Here is a 22,578-nt window from a genome sequence, read left to right on the forward strand (position 1 = left end):
TACCCACCTTCTAAAAAATATTCTGGTGGTATTTTTTTTTTGCAACACAAATTTGTTTATTCTTCTGGAAATGCATAGTATTTGAAATAGCCTTTGCGAAACCCACAATTTGTAACACTTTAAAGAGGTCTTTTGCAACACATTATTTGATTTCTTGACTGCTGCTTCCATAAGCATTGTTCGTAGATTTAAGCAAAAATAAAGTCTTTGACGGCTACAGTATTTTCCCTCCATTTATCATGATGTTATTGGTCCAGTTGTCAGGATTTTTATTTCCTACACATTGAAGTGAAATTCATATTGAAGACTGCAGTATTTGATCTTCATCAGTAAGTATTTCAAGACCTCTTCACTTGCAGTAAGCAAGTCTGTTTCATCGGGACGTTGCAAGTTGCTACTGAGTTTTCATCCAAGCCTGAAGCAACGTTAATCACATAATCCAGTTTAGTAAGTATGGCGCATACTTTGCCTGGTTTTAAACAATTTGGTTTCTTCTTGTGCTCATGAGATGTACATACAAACCCTTATGTACATGTTCCTAATGAATACAATTAAGTGTTGTGGAATATCCATTCTTCACAATATAATAATGCAAGGTTTGCTGAATGCATTTGCAAAATTAATAATGCACAAGTAAACATCTTTCTGGTTTCTCTGCTTTCAGCTAAGATACATCAGAAGTTTCCAAAACCTCATCTGAATCTGGCTTGAATTTCTGGCAGTTCCCTGTGAATTGTACTGTTTGTAACCATTTAGAATTATTTACAACAAAATTTTTCTTGCGTGTGATTTTAATGATACTGTTGGATGATTTCTGCATTCCATTGGGTCACCAGTTTTTGGAACGGTCAGAAATATGAATCTTTTCCAATCAGTTGGTCACGGGAGCGGTCTTCTAAATTTCTTGGCATAGATGGGTGAGCAACTTTAGCGCTGCATCCATTTGTTGCAACATTTCGATTTGTATCCATCAATTCCTGTAGCCTTGTTTTTCATCAATTCCTTCAGTGTAGCTTGCACTTCTTCCTCCAATATCACTGATTCTTGATTATGTGCTGCTTCTTGAAATGAATATGAACCAATTCGTTTTGGTACAGTGATCTGTGTATTCTTGCCATCTTCTATTGATGCTTCCTGCATCCATTCAATATGTTGGTCATATAATCATTCAACATTGCAACCTGAGACCGGAACTTTTTCTCTAGTTCTTTCAGGTTGAGGGTGTTCTTCCTTTTTGGGTTACTAACTCCAGGTCTTTGCACATTTCATTATAGTATTTTACTTCGTCTTCTCAAACTTCCCTTTATAATTTTCTGTTTAGCTTTTTTATTTCATCATTTCTTCCAGTCGCTTTAGTTTCTCTATATTCAACAATGAGTTTTAAAGTCTCTTCTGACATCCATTTCCTCTTTCTTATCTTTTTTTTTTTTTTTAGGAGTGAAATTCCTGTGAGTTTTCTTTTTTTTTTTAATGTTTTATTGTGAATTATATGATAGTTTACATGGGAGAACATTAGTTTTACATTCATTCTATCGTATATTGTTTCATTGCCATGGGTACAATCCCCTGCATGTATCATCAACCAACCAAAGGGTATATACCCTGCAAGCCTGCCGCCTACACTACCCACCCCCTCCCAGTCTTCAGCACTCAGTCTTATCTTTTTTTAATGACTTTTTTTTGCTTTCTTCACAAATGTTGTTACTGATGTCATTTGACAACTCTTCTGGGCCCTCAGTCATTAGTGTCTAAAACATCAAATCGGTTTTTGAGATGGTCTCTAAATTCAGGTGGGATATGTTCAACGTCATATTTTGATTCTCATAGATTTGTTTTGACTTTCTTCAGCTTTAGTCTGAACTTGCATATGAGCAATTGATAGTTTTGTTTTGGCAGAGGATGCTCTCTTCCCACAGGTGTAGTCAATTTGACCCCTGTGTATTCCATCTGGTGAGATCCACATGCATAGTTCAACTTTTAGAATGTTTTAAAATGGTATTTGCAATGAAGTCTTCGGTCTTGCAGAAATCTTTCAGTCGATCTCAAGCACTGCTTCTTCTACTTATAGTTCCTTCCTCTTTGTTTCCAACTATCACAGTCCAAATCACCAGTAAACCTCAATGCATTCTTGATAGCATATTTCAAAGAGAGTAAATTGGTAGATTTCTTCATTTTCATTTTCACTGGCTTTAGTGGTTGGTGTGTAAATTTAAGTAATAGTGACATTAACTGGTCTTCTTTGTAGGAATATGTATATTATCCTATCACAGACAGCTTTGTATTTCAAGATAGATCCTGATATGCTCCTTTTGATAATGAATGTGATGCCATTCGTCAAGTTGTATGTAGTTCCTGTCATAGAAAACCATATTATTGTCTTCTTCAAAGTGGCCAAAACCTGTCCAATTCAGCTCACTAATTCTTAGGATACTGATCTTTGTTTCATTTAAAAAAAAAAAAAAAAAAAAAAAAAAAAAAACTTTTTATTGTGAATTGAGTGAAGGTTTACAGAGCAGATCATCAGTTCCACATTCAACAAATCATACAATTAAGCTTCATTATAATGATTGCAATGATTCCATTTTATTTTTTGATGATTTATACCTTTCTTACATTCATACTTTGCACATTGCATGTTCTGTTTATTAATGGATATTTGCAGCTGCTTCTTCTCATTTTGTGGTGTGTGCCATCAGCAAATGAAGGTCCTGCAAGTTTAACCTCATACACAGCAGTAAGGTCAAATCTGCTCTGAAAAGGCAGTGATTGCCCAGTTGTATTTTGAGTGGCTTTCAACCTGAGGGTATGATCTGCAGGCACTACATCTGATAGTGTTCAGCTGCTATTCATAAAGTTTTCAGTGGCTAACCATTCAGAAACAATCTGTCTCTCCTTCTCCCTAGTCTGTCTTAGTTTGGAAGCTTCACTCAAACGTGTACACCATTGTAGACCCTGCTGGTATTTACAATGCAGGCAGCATAGCAGAATAACACACAAGTCGCCATGGTACAACAAACTACCGGCGAGTGGAGGCATTAATAGACTAAGGGAGAAAAAACCCCCACAACTAAATCAATAGGAGAAGTCTGAAAACATTCAACACCTATTTTGTGGAACTTGAATAACTAGAGGGGGCTTCAAAAACTTCATGGAAAAATGGAACAGAAACAAATCAGAATTTTTCCATAATATTTTTGAAACCCCTCATATAAAAAGAGTTGTTCCACTGTATTTGATATAAGCAAAACACAAATCAACAGTACAATGGTCTCACTTTGTGGTCATAAAGACTAACAAGGTCGTGTTGTTACTGTTGTTTAAGTGTCACTGAGTTGGTTCCAACCCAAAATGAGCCAGTATACGGTTTCTGAGGAGTGGCTTGTGAGCTTGAACTGCCAACCTTGCAGTCGAGTGTGGTTACCCACAGTGCCACAGTAGGGCTCCTCAGTTAAGTTAAATTCAGTATGCCTTCAGACTGTATCACACAGCAGTCATAGTCCTCAGAAACTTATGTAGTGTTCCTAGTGGGAAACTCAGGAACTTAAGGTAATAGAAGCATTTAGCCAAAAAGAAACATGTGAAGGCAAGGGTAGGAAGGGAAGCCTAGATAAATGGAAACAGAAAAACAGAATGGAAATTGAGAATGTTGACACATTGTAAAAACTGTAACCAATGTCATGGAACAATCTACACAAAAATTGTTTGACTGTGCAAAGACTCATTAAAATAATGTAAAAAGAAAAGAAATTCATGTAGTGATATGACTAGATTTTAAAATCAGCAATGAACAAAAATCGAAGAAACCAAGGGTGTGTAGTATAATGCCATTTATACATGAAATATCTATAAATCAAATACACACTCACAAAAATCGCTTTATATCTATCTTCCTTTTTTGCTCCTAAGATATACATGTCAAAGACATCTGAAATGGTGGCTTAGAAAGGGGAAAAAGTTGGAATGGGACTGAGGATAAAAAGAATAAATAAATAAATAAATAAACCACTACCTCCAAAGAAGAGGAAATAAGAACAATAAAGAGCTACAATGAACAGACTTAACTACATTTTCTTTAATTTCAGTGTAAATGCTAGCATTTTCCCGGGATTATTTCCCAGTTTTCTTCTCTTTTGAGTCTATGCACTCCTTGCCCCCAAGCACTTTTACCTTCATCAATAATGTATTAAATCCAGATTTAAAAAAAAAAAAAAAAGTTTAACATTCAGCTTAGACTTCTGACCTAAATTTCAAATTTCTCTCTCAGATACCCAATCCTTAGAAAAATTTAAATTAGTTCATTAGACCCCAACCTTTGTCCTTTTTTTTTTTTTTTAAAGCTTTTATTGTGAATTGAATTATAGTTTACATGGGAGAACACTGGTTTTTGTGCTCAACCCATCATATTTTGTTTCACTGCAATGATTATAATACCCTTCATGCATCATCAGTTAGCAGTATTTGCTTCTATTCCCTCTGGGTTTTTTTGATGTACATAAAAACATTCAGGAATATATAACAGTTTAAATAACCAAAGGGCACATTCTGCAAGCCAGCCTCCTGGCCGCCAGCACACAGCCTTTCTCTTGCTTGAGTCTAGAGTCCTCAGCTGCTCCCTCTCTCCATGTCTTATCTCTGGTATTATTGCTTCTCTGGCTAGGGTCCTATGATCTGCTCATGCTCTTCTCTCTTGATGGTCCTAGGGTCCCTCTGTTCTCTCTAATGTAAGAATAACTCCTCCTCCCTTTGTGTTACACAACTGCTATCCTATAGTATGACAATCGCAATTAATCATGATAACAATTACTCACTATTGAATTAAATGAATCCTATCCCGATCTCCTTTCACCAGAAGCAAATAGACAAGATGAAAACTATTCAGTGGAGATTCTATCTTTCTCCACACACTCTGAAACTAAACTCCCTCTTGAAAACTTATAAACCAGCCACTTTGTGCCTTTATAGCTACCCCTCCACCCCACCCCCATTTTAGGCAGCCAATGTCTAAGCTGCCCATTTCTATCAACCTTGTGTACTGAGGGGATAGGTTTGATCCTTGAAGACTCCTAACCTCTCAGTTGGGATTTTGAGCTACTACACCCATAAGCATAGATCAAGTTCATCAAATTGTAGCAATTTACATTTGCTTCCTTTATCAAATGTCTTTATCTTCCTCTAGACAGGTTCCAGTCATCAAGCTATTGAAGTAAGCTATGTCAAATGGGTACTATCTGCAAGTTTGGGCATTCTTGTGTGTCTCCCCCCACTTCATATTATCTGGATGCTTCACTCTCAGCTCTAGCCCTCCATAGCTAAGTCAGTGTCCATGGGCTCAGGAGTTCCCAAGTCACCCCAAAGTTTGGACCAACCAGTCCTTCCTCTTCTCTCTCTCATCTTAAGGAAACTCCAAATTGGAGTCTATGGAATGTCGTCAAACTCAGGCCATATCTTCATTATTGCCTTTTATCCATTTTCACTCATGTGCAGACCAACTCAGTCGCCAGCAAGTTTATATGCCTGCTTGTGTGTTTCCTTTGAGTTTCAGTCTTGGAGGGAGGGGGTTGTCCTGAAGGGATTTGATTGCTTGCCTTGATGGCTTCCTGGTGAACAGCTTGCTTGTTCTTGAAGATCCTTTGTCCTTTATTAAGGTTATCACTTAATACCCAATTATCAATTATCTATCCTCACCATAGCGTAGTGGTTACGAATTGGGCTGTGAACTGTAAGATCAGCAGTTCGAAACTACCAGCTGTTCCGCGGGAGAAAGATGAGGCATTCTGCTCTCGTAAAGATTTACAGCCTCGGAAACCCTGTACAGGGTCGCTATGAGTCGGAACCGACTCCATGGCACATAACAACAACAACATCCTCACCATGCATTACCTAATCAGTCATGAAATCCTTTACAAATCTATTTCCTGTCTCTCTAGTCTATATTCTTCTCTTCCCAATTCCCAATGTCAAAGCTTTAAAACAGAATCTCCACCTCCAGTCTGGTACTTTTATACCAACAGCACAGTAGTCTTTTAGACTGAACGTATGGCTATGGTATATTCCTGCCTACATCCCCTAATCACTCCCCTTTCTGCATGACTACAATGTTTCACTCAAGTCTCCTACTGGTACCCACGTAAGGCATTCCCATAGACCAGGACTGCCAATTCAACAACAAATACTCCTGGTATCGGTAGATGCCCTTGTATTTTTTTCTGACTTTAACGGGATGGAATGATTTGAAAGATTTGTTGTTGTTGTTGTTAAGTGCCATCAAGTCGGTTCCGACCCATAGCGACCCTGTACAGGGTTTCTGAGGTTGTAAATCTTTACGGGAGCAGAATGCCTCATCTTTCTCCCATGGAGCGGGGGGTAGTTTTGAACTGCTGGCCTTAAGGTTCGCAGGCTGATTTGTAACCACTACACTACCAGAGCTCCTGCTGAATATGTTTCTAGTTGGTTATATATTAAAATTTTATTCTTTTATTCTCAATACAGGGTAACTCCAAGTTGTAGAGATGTTTGGAGAACATAGCTTTCTGGTTAATATAGTGTTATCAGTAAGTGTCGTCAAGTGTCAGTTCTGACTCATAGCGACCCTGTATAGAGTTTCCGAGGAGCAGCTGGTGGGTTTGAAATGGCAACCTTGCAGTTCAAACTGACCATGTGGACCAGTGCTTACCATACTGTTGCTGTTAAGGGTCATTAAGTTGGTTCTTACTCATAGTGACTTGTATAGAGTTTCTGAAGAGTGACTGGTGGGTTTGAACCACCAACCGGGTAATTAGCAGTTCAGCGCTTAACCTAGAGTACCACACCAGTATTCCATTACCATAACATCATCCTTTTACAATCAATTTTCATAGAATTTACATACAACAAATTTAGCATTTAAACTATACAGAATAGCTATGATCTTCCATATAATGGTACTTTAAAATCTCACAGAGCCTCAAAATAATCACTTTAACACCTTTAAGGGAGTCCTGGTGTGGTGCTGTCAGAAAAGCACTTAACCACCAGGTTGGGTGAACTGCAAGGTTGGGGATTCAAACTCATCAGCCATTCCTCAGAAACCCTATACAGGATTACTGAGTCGGAACCAACTGTATGGCACTTAGCAGCAACACCTTTAACACTAATTATAATTTAGAATAAAATGCAAGACTTCTACAATAGACCCTTACAATGTTTCCTATCTTTTCTATTTGATGTGATTATTATGTAAGTAAATCACAGTCACAGATCACCAAAACTACAGTTTTGATTATAGACACTTAGCAAATGTCAGACAGCAGCCATACAAAACCACAACATTTCATCATCTTTTAGGCTAAGATCCATTTTTACATAAAAGATTACTTTACCTTTCCAAGCATTCTGCCTAGGAAGTAGTAATGCCTGGCAAAAGAATCTCCAACAAGCATCTGAGCAGCTGGGTTGGGATAAAGAAGTCCTTCATTAGTAGTCTTAAAAAAACCCTGGTTGGGGTTAAATCCGGATTTCAGTAGTTCATTTAAAAACTCTCTGAAAATGCCACCACCATCAATGCCGGCTTCATCCAGGCCATGGGCATTGAGTAAGTGTACACGAATCCGCTTTTTCAAGTCAGGCTCTGTTAAAAAAGGGGACAAGGAGTAAAAAATTTAGAAGAAAAACTTAAAACTGGTATTAGAGAAAGTCTAAGGGAGGGAGAATAAGAGTACTTCAGACAGTTTTATGAACGACTCAAAAAATTGATATTAAAGAGACAAGGATTTTGCATTACCAAAATTTTCTGCAGAGTCTACAATGGGAAAAAGGGAGAAAGCAGTTCCTTTATATTAACACATCAAGAATGGGGTTGGAATAAAAGAGAGAATAAAATCCAGATATTCTAAAGGATATGACAAATTAAAATTTTAGGAGAGGAGGGAAGTGAAATTAATGACACACAGACATTACCAGGACAGAAAATTATTACTAAGAAAGGTGCCAATTAGAAAGCAGTAGAAGATGGCAATGAAACAGACATTACAAAGACCTTTTGAGAGAAGTCAACAGTATAAGAATGAAACTCTAAGAGGCCAGTAATCCAGAATATACATACTCTTTTAAAAGTTATGTTTGGCAGGGTCAGGGAGGTGGATGAGAGAAGTTATTGATTATATACTTTGTTGCAAAGAAAACAAAAAATTTAAAGATGGTATTCTTAGGCAGAGCGCCTCGTAGGGACATAACATTAAGTAGGAAATCACATGTTCCTGGGCACTCTTACCATAAATACAGGCTTTCAAGATTGGCTTTAGAATACAATCTCCAAATACAAGCCAATAAACATGATTCTATCAAGTTTTAAATGAAGATGACCCAAGTAAGAAGTGCTCTGATGCTTAGACATAATCAGAGTACTGATTTCAGGAAGTGATTAAAATATTTTAAAGCTTTTCCCAAGAACTTTCTATCATAGTTGCGGGTACTTTGCAAATAAGAAAGAGAAGGAGGAGGAAGGGAGAAAAAAAGAATCGGCACTGGGGAAGCATCCCTGTGTCAAGGCCAAGTTAGAAAAAGTAGGACTTTCCAGGTTTAACAACTGTACTACTTTTCATCAGCTTTCATGTGCTGGGGACAGCATACGCATACCCTGGGTTGATCAGTGGCACCCCCATTAAACCACCTCTGAATATAATCAGTTTAACCCAGATGCTCTTCTTCCTCCTGAAAGTATATACGAATACTAAGAACAATGTAGCATTTTAGATATAGATAAATGAAGCCCTGTGCCTGAGATTTTGCTCACAAACAAAAGTTTGCAAAGTGTACAGAGACAGAGTGGCTCCTTTCAGGAACCTTGCTTTATGTTATGTATCCTTAAGAAACTGCACATTGCTACTCTAGATCATTTAAGCCTAAAAGTTAACATATAACAGCTTGATTGAACGTTTTTTTCTGTAAAAATAAAAATGTTAGATTGTTAAGAAAAACTATGAAAATATCTTAAAAGTTGTTCCTGTGAATCATTATGTCCTGTTTTGAATGATTAATCACATTTCAGTTCTGTATCCTGTCTTAATCACATCCTCCCTTTGTGACATCCTGCCTGAGTGAATTACATCCTTCCTTTGTAACAAATCCCTCCCTAAAAAAGAGAATAAAAGGCTGAGGTAAAGTGAGTTGCGCAAGCAATGCTGGGCAATGCTAGGCAATATGTTTGCAGATCTGTCTACCTGCCAGCTTGCATCATATCTGTGTGTCTGTCTTTTTTGTATATATTTCATCACTCTCTTTCTCTATCACTTTTGCTGCCAGATGTCCCTTCTTCGGACATCCACACTTCCTTGTCGAGGCGGGACCCCGACATAGGACCTCGACACTACTGATTATCTTTAAGAGGAGGACTCAGTTATGCAGTATCACCCAAACATATCTGACCCAGATCTCTAGAAATCATTTCGGAAAACAGGTTTAGTAGAATGAAGTTATAGTCTCCAGGCACGGTCATTATCAATTTAGTATCCTCAATTAATTACGATATTCTCAATTAATTACGAGTTAGTGATACCTCTATAATGCAAACTTAAAAAAAGAACTGGCCTTTGAACGCTACACTTAGCATTGTTGTTGTTGTTGTTGTTGTTGTTAAGTGCCATCGAGTCGGGTCCGACCCATAGCGACCCTGTACAAGGTTTCCGAGGGTGTAAATCTTTACGGGAGTAGAAAGCCTCATCTTTCTCCCGCGGAGCGGCTGGTAGTTTCGAACCGCTGACCTTAAGGTTCGCAGCCCGATTCGTAACCACTACGCTACCAGAGCTCCTAATAATCATATTTTGGGAGAAAAAGTTGCTATAAGTCAGGTTGGGTTTGGTTTAAAGTAAACCAAGGAGGTTCCTGGTTATGCACATGTTAAGCACTCCACTATTTGCTGAAAGAGTCGGGCTGCTAATCTCACAGTCAGAAGTTCGAAACTACCAGCCATTCAGCAGGAGAAAGATGAGGCTTTCTGCTCCCGTAAAGATTTACAGGCTTGGAAACCCTATAGAGGGTCTCTATGAGTCAGAACAGACTCCATGGCACATAATCATCACCATTACCTAAAAGGTTGGCGAACATACCTAAAGCAGACTCAGCAGGTAAGATGTGCTTCTGAAAAGTCACAGCCTTCAGAACTGTGTTGATCAGTTTTGCTCTGTACTCAGGTCACCATGAACTAGAATTAACCCAACAGCAACTAAGAACAGCAACAAAGTAAAGAATTCTAAAGAAGCTGGGCTCTAGTTTGCTCTTGTTGTCAAGTGCTGTAGAGTCAGTTCCGACCCACAGAAGACAGTATAGGGTTTACAAGGAGCGGCTGGTAAACTTGAACCACCTTGTGGTCCAAACTGGCTTTGCAGTCCAGTACATTAACCCACAGAGTCACAACAGTACTTATCAAAGAAATACCAATAGCTACCTTAAGACTATTTACCATGGGCTAGAATTTAGGTGAGAAATTTAATGTAAAATATTTCAAATCCTTTTACTTAGGGTAAGAATTATCCCCCTGTTGCCATGAAAAAACTACGGGCACAGATGTTAAATTATTTATCCAAAGTCATATACTATAAAGGGTACTACTGCCATAATTTATAAATGTGCAGGCATATTTATAAATTATAGCACTACAAAGTCTTGAGTTCTTTTCCACTAATATATAAGCCCTTTTAAAAAAATTAACACGAAGAATTTTTTTCACTGATGTCTAAACTGAACAAAAATATTTTTTGCAACTGTTCTGATTAATATGATACAAAATATGTTCCCTCTCAAGTGCAGAATGGGTGAATGCCTGTGCCCTCCGCTTTGACCTCACGGGTTACTCTCTTCCAATGTACAATACAACTCAAGACCTAACTCTTCATGAAGCCTTCCAACACCATGAAATCCCCCTCTTCTCCACACACTTAATACTTAGTATTATGCCAATCATTTGTGAATTTATCACTTGTTTTGTCATGCCTATTGTGGCTTCTGCCAAGGTTCAATGACATCTGGCAAACCACTGCTTCTCCAAGATTTTACCTGGATTTTATCTAAGCTTTCATTTTTATTCCCCTTTCAATAATTCAACATTGATTTAATGCAATACCACAGGAATATTTATATTGAAACTTTTAACATTGAAGGCCAAATATTAAAGATGAAAAACATGTGTCATTGACCTCTAAAAGCTGATCGAATTAATGCTACAATATAATTCTTTTTTATCTATAAATACTGTTGTTGAAGCACATTTATATTCTTTTATAAAGAAATTTGGATTACAACTAAAATAGAATTAAAAGATAATGGAACTTTCCTACACAATTTTTGAATTCCCCTTGTATAATAAATTTATATGAGAAATATATAGAATTAGTATGACTGCCTATGAAAATGTTTAGTATTATAGTTTATCAACTAAATTTTAGGGTTTGATATTGATACAATTTTTTTGTCTTGCATATTAAATATTCAATATGCAAAGATTTTCTTGCAATAATTAATTTTCAATTTGCAGAATATTAATTTATAATGTCATTGTTGTTAAGTACAGTTAAGTTGGTTCTGACTCATAGTGATCCTGTATAGGGTTTCCAGGGAGCACTAGTGAGTTTGAACTGCTGACCTTGATATTCAAACTGACTTTTTAAGTGGAGTGCTTATCCCATGGCATGCCATCAGGACTCCTATTTGATAATTGTTATTGTACAGTGCTGATGAGTCGACTCCAACCCATAGCAACCCTATAAGGGTTTCCAAGGAGCGGCTGGTGAACTTGAACCGTCAACCTTGCAGTTCAAACGGCTTTGAAGTCTGATGCATTAACCCACAATGCCACACCACGGCTCCTATTTGATAATACACACTTTGAAATTTGACCTACTAGATTTAAATAAATGGTACAGATTAGAAAACACAGTGGTGATATTTACACAATATGGTAAATATAATCAATGTTACTACTTTAAAAATAGCTTAAAAAGCAAATTTTGTTATACATATTTTACTAAAATTAAAAAATTTAAAGATCATTACAGAACAAGTAGGGTCCTGTAGGAAGGAGAATGTGCTGGACTGCAAGGTCAGCTTGAATCACAAGGTTGGTAGTTCAAACCCACCAACTGCTCCTCAGAAACCCTATACAGAGTTGCTATGGGTTGAAACTGACTCAAGAGCACTTAACAACAACAAAGAACAAAAATGACGGACACCAATTTTTTTGACACAAATTTTTAAATGATCATCTTTTTCTAAAATAACTCTCCAGACTCCCCTGCCACTTATACAAATAAATTGAAAAGTACATATACCATTTTCTGGTGAAAGTTTATCATAAGCATCTTCGTAAATATAATTTCTTCTTATTGTGACATTAATTCCATCCAGAAATGGACCATCTCCTTGAACTTCTTGTTTATCTGCATAAATCAGCCTTTGAAAGATCTAACAAACAGAAGTTGAAAGCTTATTAGTAACATTAACCTACTTATTATTGATATTATTATAAAATTGTACATAAATGTTATCTTTGATATAAATACAAATTATAAAATAAATTTTAATCGTATCAAATAGTGTGTGCTTTGTCAATACACATATATTTATATGTTTAAACTGAGCCTTTTTCTCATTATACAGACTTGTAAATTTCCATACTATAAAACATTATCTTAGATAAATCTTCTCTAAAAACTTTGGTGGCCAAAAGCAGGAAGAGTAGCTTGGTAAGGGTACCCGCATAAAAAAGATTAGTGGAAGTGTCTCTCCATAAGGTTGACATGTAAACAACTGACGCTAAAAATCCAGCAGAGGGAGCTCAGGAGTTATGCAACAGTGTGTATCTCTAAGAGAAAGAGAATGAGCAAATATTTATAGCTTTAAAAGTAATTCACCTTTTTGTTCTCTCTAAAACACTGCAGTAAAAAAATCACCTCATGAATCCACTACCCAAGAATGGGGCTAGTAACTTTCAAAGATTTGCTAAATTAACTTGGAGAATAAAAACAAAACATTTCTCTAATGAGTAATGTTCAGGAGGAGGGAGTATGGAGGGATCTACTTTCTCTGTGAACCTAAAACTGCTCTCTAAATAAAAATCTGAATAATAAAATATTTTAAAGAGAAAAAAAGAAGAAAAAACCCAAAAACCTTAAATGTGCATTAGTCAAAACTATCCAGGAAAATATACTTGTCAATTTTTAAAAATAAAGTGGTATTTGTAATAAATTACTTAACTTTAATGTATAGCAGCATACCTATAAAATTTACATTAAAAAATTTACATTTTAGACACTTATTCCACTTTGTTTTAAAAATACAGTGCAAAAGGTCTTTTAACAAATTGTAACTGTAAGTTTGTGCAAGGGCAATTGAGTATCTGGCAGGGGTAAACATTCATTAATCTTTATTATCTATTAAAACCCAGTGAGAAAACTCTACATAATAAGCTAGACACTAGACAAAATGTGAAATTCTTTTGTTGATGTGTTAACTCATAAGATTACAAATAATCATAAAACATAGTGAGTTAGTCTATAAAGACAAACCACATACCTTCACACGTTCCTCAAATGGAACTACAAAAGGTAATTCTGTTAGAATGGCAAGTTGTCTTTCCTCAGATACAGACAGCGGTGGTGACTCCAAACCCACTACAACACATTTTAAAACCTTAATTAGTTACAATTAATTATAATCTTTGTTTTCCTTTTCATTTCTCCTGTGACTTATTAAGCTCAAGATTTAGAAAATCATTCTCAAGACTTTATCACCGACTGACTCAATATATGTACCTCCAGTTCCATGACTATATCCTGCCCCAATGTAGTCATGAGTCAGCCATTCTAGGGTACTAATTAATCATATTAAAAATCTTCCATGGTTGCACTAATAACATACAAGCAAGACTCAAATATCTTGGTCTGATTAAGATTTCATGATAAGGTACCAACCTACCTGTTTTTAGCCTGGTATTAAATTTTCTGAGAATAGGGTAAGTAATTAGCATAAGTAACACTAAAGGCAGGGATGAGGCATGGATGTCAGCCAGATCAGAGTATACTAATTTCACTGGCACAATCTAATTTTGTGTTCTGTTCTTCTTGGTATTTCAAAAAAGATTCATCTCAGGGAGTCATATAAATATATATACAAACACATACACTGCCATCAAGTCAAATGCTAATTCATTGCTATTCAACGTGTATAAAATCCAACCAAATCCACTCTCTAATTGATCCTGACTCACAGTGACTTAAAAGGACAGAGTAGAATGGTCTCAACAGTGTTTCTATGACTAAATTTTATGGAGGCAAGCTGCCTTATATTTCTCCTGGGGAATTAGGTGGGTTCAAACTGCCAGCCTTTTAGTTAATAGCCCAATCAAAGATTAATCCAATTCACTATTAGGGCTCCTTTCTATGTGTATGTGTTGTTAAGTGCCATTGGGTCATTTCTGACTCTGTGACCCTGTATAGGATTTCCAAGGAATGGCTGATGGGTTTAAAGCACTGACCTTGCAGTTAGCAATCCAGTGCTTATCCTACAGTGCCACATTCCTATATGTATTGTTGTTGGTGTTGTTAAGTCACTTCAGACTCATAGTGACCTTATATAGGGTTTCCAAAGAGCTGCTCGTGAGTTTGAACTGCCGACCTTGCAGTCTAGTGCATTATCCAATAGTGCCATTGATCAGTAATCAATAAAAACATGTCTTATTCTTACTGAAATATTTAAATAAAAAATAGTTGTGCACAATATATTAAATCTTTGCTTGTTGCTGTTGTTAAGTGCCATCAAGTCAGTTCCAAGTCACAGTGACCCTGTATAAGATTGACTGATGGGTTTAAATCACTAACCCTGCTATTAGCAGTCTAGTACTTCTCCTACAGTGCCACATTCCTATGTGTGCAGTATGGCATGAATCAGTTATTAATAAATACATGTCGTATTCTTCCCCACATAAATATTTTCTAAAGTAAAATATCTGTACGCAGTATATAAAATAATTATTGTTAGATGCTATCGAGTCAGTTCAGATTCATAGTGACCTTATGTACAAAAGAATGGAATTCTGAAATTCACTATCTAATTGCCATTTACGTTTGGCTTGAGTCAGGCATACCTTAGTGCTCTTGAACATTTTAAAGAGGTCTTTTGCAGCAAATTTTCCTAATGCAAACTGCTTGATTTCTTGATTGTTGCTTCAGTGAGTGTTGATAGGGGATCCACAAAAAACGAAGTTTGGTCATTTCAATCTTTTCTCCGTTTATAGTGATGTTATTTATTAGTCCAGTGGTGAGGATTTTTTCTTTTTTTACATGGAGGTGTTACCCATACCGAAGGCTGTGGTCTTTGATCTTCATCAGTATTTTAAGTCCTCATTCATCTCTTTCAGCAAGCAAGGTGTATCACCTGCATCTCACAGGTTGTTAATGAGTCTTCTTCCAATCCTGATGCCACACTGTTTCCTATAATTCAACTTTTCAGATTATTGCTCAGTCTATAGCCCTGGTGGAGTCCTTGTGTGGCACTATAGGACTGGACTGCAAGGTCAGTTTGAACTGCCAAGTCAGCAGTTCACACTCACCAGTTGCTCCTTGGAAACCCTATGCAGGGTTGCTATGAGTTGGAACCAACTCGATGGCCTGGTAACATAGTGTGTTACGTGTTGGGCTGCTAACTGCAAGATCAGTAGTTCGAGTCTACCATGTGCTCCACAGGACAAAGAGGCTTTCTACTCCTCTAAAAATTCATAGCCTCAGAAACCTTATACAGGGTTGCTGTTAGTCAGAATCAACTCAGTGGCAGTTAACAATAAACTGATTAAGTAGGGTTAAAGGATGCAACCCAGATGCACACTTTCCCTGATTTTCAACCATTCAGTATTCCTCTGTTCAAACGACTACCTCTTTCTTGGTCTATGTACAGGGTCCTCATGAACACAATTAAGTGTTCTAAAATACACTTTCTTCCCAATATTATCCGTAGTTTATCCTGACCCACACAATTGGAAACCTTAGCATAGCTAATAAAGCACAAGTAGACATTATTATGATCTTCTCTGCTTTTAGTTAAGATCTAGCAGATGTTAGCGATTTAATCTATCCATGTGTTCTTCTGAATTCTGCTTGAATTTCTGGCAGTTCCCTGCTGATAAACTGTTGCAAACATTTTTAAAATTATCTTCAGCAAATTTTACTTGCATGTGCTATTAATGATACTTTTAGATTATTTCTGTAATCCGTTGAGTCACCTCTCTTTGGAATGGGCACAAAAATGGATCGATCGCTTCTCATCAGTTGGCCACGTGACTGTCTTCCACATTTCTTGGCATAGATGAGTGAGCGCTTCCAGTGCTGTATCTTTTTTTTTTTTTTTTTTTCTTAAATGTTTTATTGTGAATTTTGTGATAGTTTACATGGGAAAACATTAATTTTACATTCATTCTATCATATATCGTCTCACTGCCATGGTTACAATCCCCTCCATGCATCATCAACCAACCAAAGGGTATACCCTGCAATCCTGCCCCCAGTACTCCCCAGGTCTTCAGCACTCAGTCACTCGCCCTCTCTGATCTAAAGTCTCCAGCTGCTCCATCACTCCACGTCATCATCTCGGCCTCCATTTCAGGCATCACTGCTTCTCTGGGTAGGGCCTCGCTCTCCGCTCTTCTCCCTTGATGGTCCTAGGGACCTCTGCTCCTAGACTGAGTTAATCACTCCCGTCCATGCTATAAAACGTCTACCTTTACATTTCCAACCTTCACAATCAGTCCTGATAACAATTATTCACTATTGTATCACAAGAGACCCATCTGCATTTCATTGCATCAGTCCCGCCTAGACATATTGAATACTATTCACTGAAGATTCTACCTTCCTCCAGGCCCTCTGGATCTAGGTTCCCTCTTGAAAACTTGTAAGCCAGTCACTTCTTGCTTTTGTAGCCCCCCACCCCCCATTTTGGGTAGCCAATGACCAAGTTGCCCATCCCTGTCTACTCTGTGTTTAGAGGGGGTGGGAATGATTCTTGCTGTAAGGATTTATTCCCTCTTTTGAGCTACTGCTTCCATAGGTGTAGGTCAAGTTCATCAAATTGTATGAGAATACTTTTTTTTTATTCCCCTCTTCTTTTTACTTCTGGTTGAGCTCTGATCATCCAGTCACTGAAGCCAGGACAAGTGGGTATTATCTGCAAGTGTGGGTGTTCTTATGCATATGCCCTCTCTTCTTATCAGCTGGATGCTTCACTCTCCACTCTAGACCTCTGTGGCTATGTCACTGACTCTGCGCCCAAGAATCCCCAGGTCTTGCCACACTGCTGGCCAACCAGGTCTTCACCCGAGTTCCTAGAAGTCTACTGAACATTGTAGGGCTTAGCTCGCCACTTCATTGCTGTTTTTCCCTCACTTCCCCTTATCGGTGTTGAGCGTGGTCACCAATCACAGCGTGTATTCCCATTGAGTCTTAGTGTTGGAAGGGGGTTTGCACTGAGGGGACCTGACCACTTGCCTTGATGTTTCCTGGGCAAGCAAGTTGCTTGTTCTTGTAGTAACAGTTGGTCTGCATTGCTGTATCATTTTGTTGAAAGATTTCAATGTGTATTCCCTCAATTCCTGGAGGATTATTTTTAACCAGTGCCTTCAGTGCTGTTTAGACTTTTCACCTTCAGTACCATTGGTTTTTGATCATACGCTACCTATTGAAATGACTGAAAGTTAACGATTTATTTTTGGTACAGTACTTTTGTGTATCCCTTTCATCTACTTTCTCCATCATTACATAAATTACCCATAAAATCTTTCAAGATCTCCCTACTGTTACTGTTCTTTGTTTGGCTGAAAATTAATCCACAACAGTTATTGCAATTCAATTCCAAGCTTAATGAGTGACTAAGGGCAATAGAGAACCATTTTCTAACACATTAGTACCCTGGTCTTTTTTTTTTTTAATCGTTTTGAGTTTTGTTCTACTTTTTTCTTCCACTTATCCAGGACCTCCTAACATGATTCTTTCCATATCGGTCAGCACTGGTAGCCAGACACTATCTAGTTCTGGCCATAGGGGTATTGAGCCTGAAGTTTCTGTGGTCCAACAATCCATTGGATTGTTTCCATGCATCTTTGTTTTTCCTCACTCTTCTTAGCTCTGGATGAGGAAAGACCAATAGGTGCACCTAAGATGGTCACTCAAGCTGTTATGAAAAGAATCATTATTCACGGAAGTAGGATGTAGAACATTGTTTTTGTGGACTGTGTTGTTCCAATAGATCTTGATGTCCCCTGAGATTCTGGTCCTGAGCCCTCAGAGCCAGCGATTCATTCCTCAAGGTGTTTCACTATTGCTAACAAGTTTCATCATTTTGCTCCCTTCACCCATGGATATATTTGCAGCATAAATAAATAAATATAGAGACATATCCCCCATCAAACCATTACCTTTTAATTCTATTTTTCCACATAATCTTTGAATCTCCTTGTATATATTTAAGGCTACAGTCCCATTTTCCTTCCCACACCTGTTCAGCTTGAGTATCTATCTATATGTGCACTTGTAGATTACTGCTATTGAAATGTAATTGCAGGATTATGTATACAATATTTACCTGTTTCCCTTAACTCTTGTACTTCTTCCAGTGTTTCTGTTGCCTTGACCACTTTTTGCTGAACTCCCTCTTATTGTATATTGCCTGGCCCTGAATGATAAGCACCAGCCTTCTAACCACAAACCCACGAGCAAGTCTAGGGAACCTTACACTAGATCACTAGGAGTAGGAACTGACTCAATGGCACTTAGTTACAACAACCTTCTAGTTAGGGATTTATTTTTCCTTTCCCTCCCATTCTAGGAAACATCAAATAATGTTTCTTTTTGTGTGAAAACATTTTCTTGACTTTTTATAGCAATGGTCTCATACAACATTTGTCTTTCTGTGACTAGTTTCACTCAGCATAACGTCCTCCAGGCTCATTCATGTTATGGGGTGTTTTGCAGACTCATTATTCCTTAATGTTATGTGTATGTGTATACCATAGTGTGTTTATGCATTATATATCTACTGATGGGCATTTGGCTGCTCACACCTCTTTGTGACTATGAATAGCGCTATAATAAACACGGGTGTGCACATACCTCTTCATGTCACAGCTCTTATCTCTCCAGGATATAGATGCTGTAGGGAGGTTGGTAACTATATAGTATTTCTATTTTAAACATTTTAAGGAACATCATATTTATCATTACTTTTAACATAATTAATAACAATTGAAATTAAGGATTAATTCACTACTATACTTACTCTCTGGGGAGCACAGGGGCTCTAATAAGGATATGATAAGCACTGAACTGGAAATCACAGTGGCTTGAGTCCACCAATCGTTCCAACAGGGGAAAGATAAGGCTTTCTGTTCCGCCAAAGATTTATAGCCTCGGAAACCCTATACAGGGTCATTATAAGTGTGAACCAACTCAACAGCACTTAATAAGAACAATAATCATTCTTTAGAACAGGCTTTTTAAGTGCATGAAAATTTTCTAGCTATCTGTAGCAAAGAATATTTCTTATCCCCACTATAAATTACCCGGCCAAAAAAACCACTGGTGTTGGAATTCTTCAACTATAATCTCTGTTTATAACTATATAATATGTACATTTTGGTAGATGAAATGTTATACAACAAGCAGGAAACTTAGTATAATGACTAATTTTTAAGTATCAGTCATTGAAAATGTCAATTTAGAATTATTTATATGACTCTGAGAATATAATAGAATTTTAAAAGCATTAGGCATAATTTTTTAAAAGTAAGTAGTCAATCAGCCCACTACTTTTAAACATGGGTTCAGAAGACATTTCCCTTTTCTGAATTACAAACACTAAACACACTATTAAGAGGCAGGATATCACCTCATAACATGATGAACCTGGAGGATATTATGCTGAGTGTAATTAGTTGATCACAAAAGGACAAATATTGTATGAAACCACGATAGTAAATGTCAAGAAAAAGTTTTCACACAAACAGAAACATTATTTGATGGTTTCCAAGGGTGAAGAGAAGGGGAGTTGGTTATATGCAATATGAGGGAGGATGGTAAAAAAATGATGGGAGTAAGGAAAAAATGTGGAGAAGAGTGCAAATATATGAGTCTGACTGGATAATTTGTGCGTTACCTATAAATATGGAGGAGCACAGAGGGGGGAAAATAAGGAAAACTTCTTAGATATTTTCAGACATCTTAAAGCAATGAGTTGATGGGCCTGAGGGCTCAGGATTATAGTCTCAGGGGACATCATGGTCAATTGGTATAACACAGCCCACAAGACAATGTTCTACATCATATTTTGGTAAGCAGAGACCGGGATCATAAAAACTCATGAACAACTATTGATCTCTTCATGTGCGGAAGAAAAAGGAGTGATGAAAATTGAAAATACTCAGAATCAATTGTCCAATGGTCTAAAGGACCATGTGAACATCTGTCACCACAACCCTGAAAACAGAACTAGATGGTATCTGATAACCACTACTGATGACTGCTCTGAAAGGGATCATATTAGAAGGTCTTGTACAGAATGGGAGACAGTGTGAAACAAAACTCAAAGTTATAAAAAGGACTGGACTTACTGGCTGGAAAGACACTAGAGAAGTGTCTATGACACGCAACCACCCTTGGGGCCTGCAATAGAATTCATCCTCATGGCACAATTTTCAGCCAAGTTGTAGATACGTATATGGGGGATAACAATACTAATAAGGTATGATGGCATTGGAATGGTCAACCGTTCAAGATCAAAAATGTAACATTTACATTAAGACAAAGTTCAGAAGGGCATAATGGAAATAAGAATCACAGGGAGAAAGTAGGTTAATTGTTGTTATATGAAGGGGATTGCAATCATTAAGATGAAACGAAGAGTATGATTTGGTGACTGCAAAATTGAAGATCTGCTCTGTAAATCTTCACTCAATTCATAATAAACATTTTCTAAAAATAAAAAAGACTGACCGTGACAAATTCGAGAAACAAAAAGAGGCCAGTGTAGCTGAAACATAGTCATAAGAAGGGGTCAGAGCTTATGGGCCTGGAAACCAGTTTCAATTTTTCCTGCAGGAAAGGCCAAAAGCTCAGCTCAGCAGTCAGAATGGCTGGTAGGGAGAGAAGACCTCTATCACAAGGTAGGGGAACACTGTAAGCCATTGCTGCAGATTTCACACAAACAGACCTTGCTGCTCTACAGTGGAGGCCAGAGCAATACACGTGGAGTAGAGAGACCAACAAGGGCAGTTTAGACTCAATTTAAGAAAGAACTTTTGGTTAATAATGAGTATTAAGCACAAATAAATAAAATCTGAAAGACAAAGAAAGAGCTCTCATCTTTAATGGGAAATAGGAGACAATCATCAATACGTAAGTTATTCAGAAATTCAGTTGCTTTCATCTGGATGAATGAAAAACACAACTAAATACAATCTAATGTGTTTCACATCCAGATCACTCATGAGGTACAACGCTGTCTGTGATAGAATAATATCCATGTGCCTACAGGGAAGCCCAGTTAATACCACTATTATTCAAATTCACACACCAAACACTAAAGCCAGTGAGGATGAAATAGAATAATTCTACCAACTTCTACAATCTGATATTGATCAAACATGAAATCAAGATGTATTGATCATTACTGGTGATTGGAATGCAAAGGTTGGGAGCAAAGAGGAAGGATCAGTAGTTGGAAAATACGGCCTTCGTGATAGGAATGATGTTGGAGATATTCTGCAAAACCAATGATTTGCTCACTTCAAATACCTATTTTAGACAACATGAGAGATGGCTATACACATGGATCTCACCAGGTGGAATACATAGAAAACAAATTGACTATTTCTGTGGAAAGAGACGATGGAAAACCTCCATATCAACAGAGAAAACAAGGCCAGGGGCAGATTGTGGAACAGACCATGAATTGCTCATATGTAAATTCAAACTGAAACTGAAGAAAATAAAAACAAGTCCACAAGAGCCAAAATACGACTTGAATATATCCCACCTGCAATTAGAGATCATCTGAAGAACAGATTTGATACATTAAACACTAAAGACTGAAGACCAGAAGAGTTGTGGGTGATATCAAGAACATAATACATGAAGAAAGCAAAAAGGCACTGAGAAGACAAGAAAGAAGGAAAAGGTCAAAAGAGATGTCAGAAGAGACACTGAAACTTGCTCTCCAGCGTAGATATGCTACAGAAAATGGAAGAAATGAGGAGGTCCAAGAACTCAACAGAAAATTTCAATGATCAGCTCGAGAAGATAAAGCCAAATATTACAACAAAATGTGCGAAGATCTGGAATCAGAAAACCAAAAAGGAAGAACACGCTCAGAATTTCTCAAGCTGTGGGAACTGAAGAAAAAACTCAAGCCTTGACTTTCGTTACTGAAAGATTCTCTGGGCAAATTATAGAATGATGCAGAAAGAATCAAAAGAAGATGGAAGGAATACACAGAGCCACTGTACCAAAAGGAAATGGTTGATGTTCAACTGTTTCAAGAGGTAGCATATGATCAAGAGCCAATGATACT

The 22,578-nt window shown here is 37.4% G+C and overlaps 1 protein-coding gene across 1 annotated transcript in view; it reads right to left on the reverse strand.

The window, feature by feature from the left end:
• Window positions 1-22,578, reverse strand: part of UBE3C (ubiquitin protein ligase E3C) — a 222,417-nt gene that overhangs the window by 56,833 nt on the left and 143,006 nt on the right. The window contains exons 16-18 of the mRNA XM_006871289.1: window positions 13,543-13,640; window positions 12,300-12,432; window positions 7,359-7,606 (exon numbers count right to left, since the gene is read on the reverse strand). Coding sequence (XP_006871351.1) covers window positions 7,359-7,606; window positions 12,300-12,432; window positions 13,543-13,640 — 479 coding nt within the window. The remainder of the gene's footprint in view (window positions 1-7,358; window positions 7,607-12,299; window positions 12,433-13,542; window positions 13,641-22,578) is intronic.

This window comes from Chrysochloris asiatica, unplaced genomic scaffold, assembly GCF_000296735.1.
Source record: "Chrysochloris asiatica unplaced genomic scaffold, ChrAsi1.0 scaffold00166, whole genome shotgun sequence".
In the NCBI taxonomy this organism is placed as follows: Eukaryota; Metazoa; Chordata; class Mammalia; order Afrosoricida; family Chrysochloridae; genus Chrysochloris; species Chrysochloris asiatica.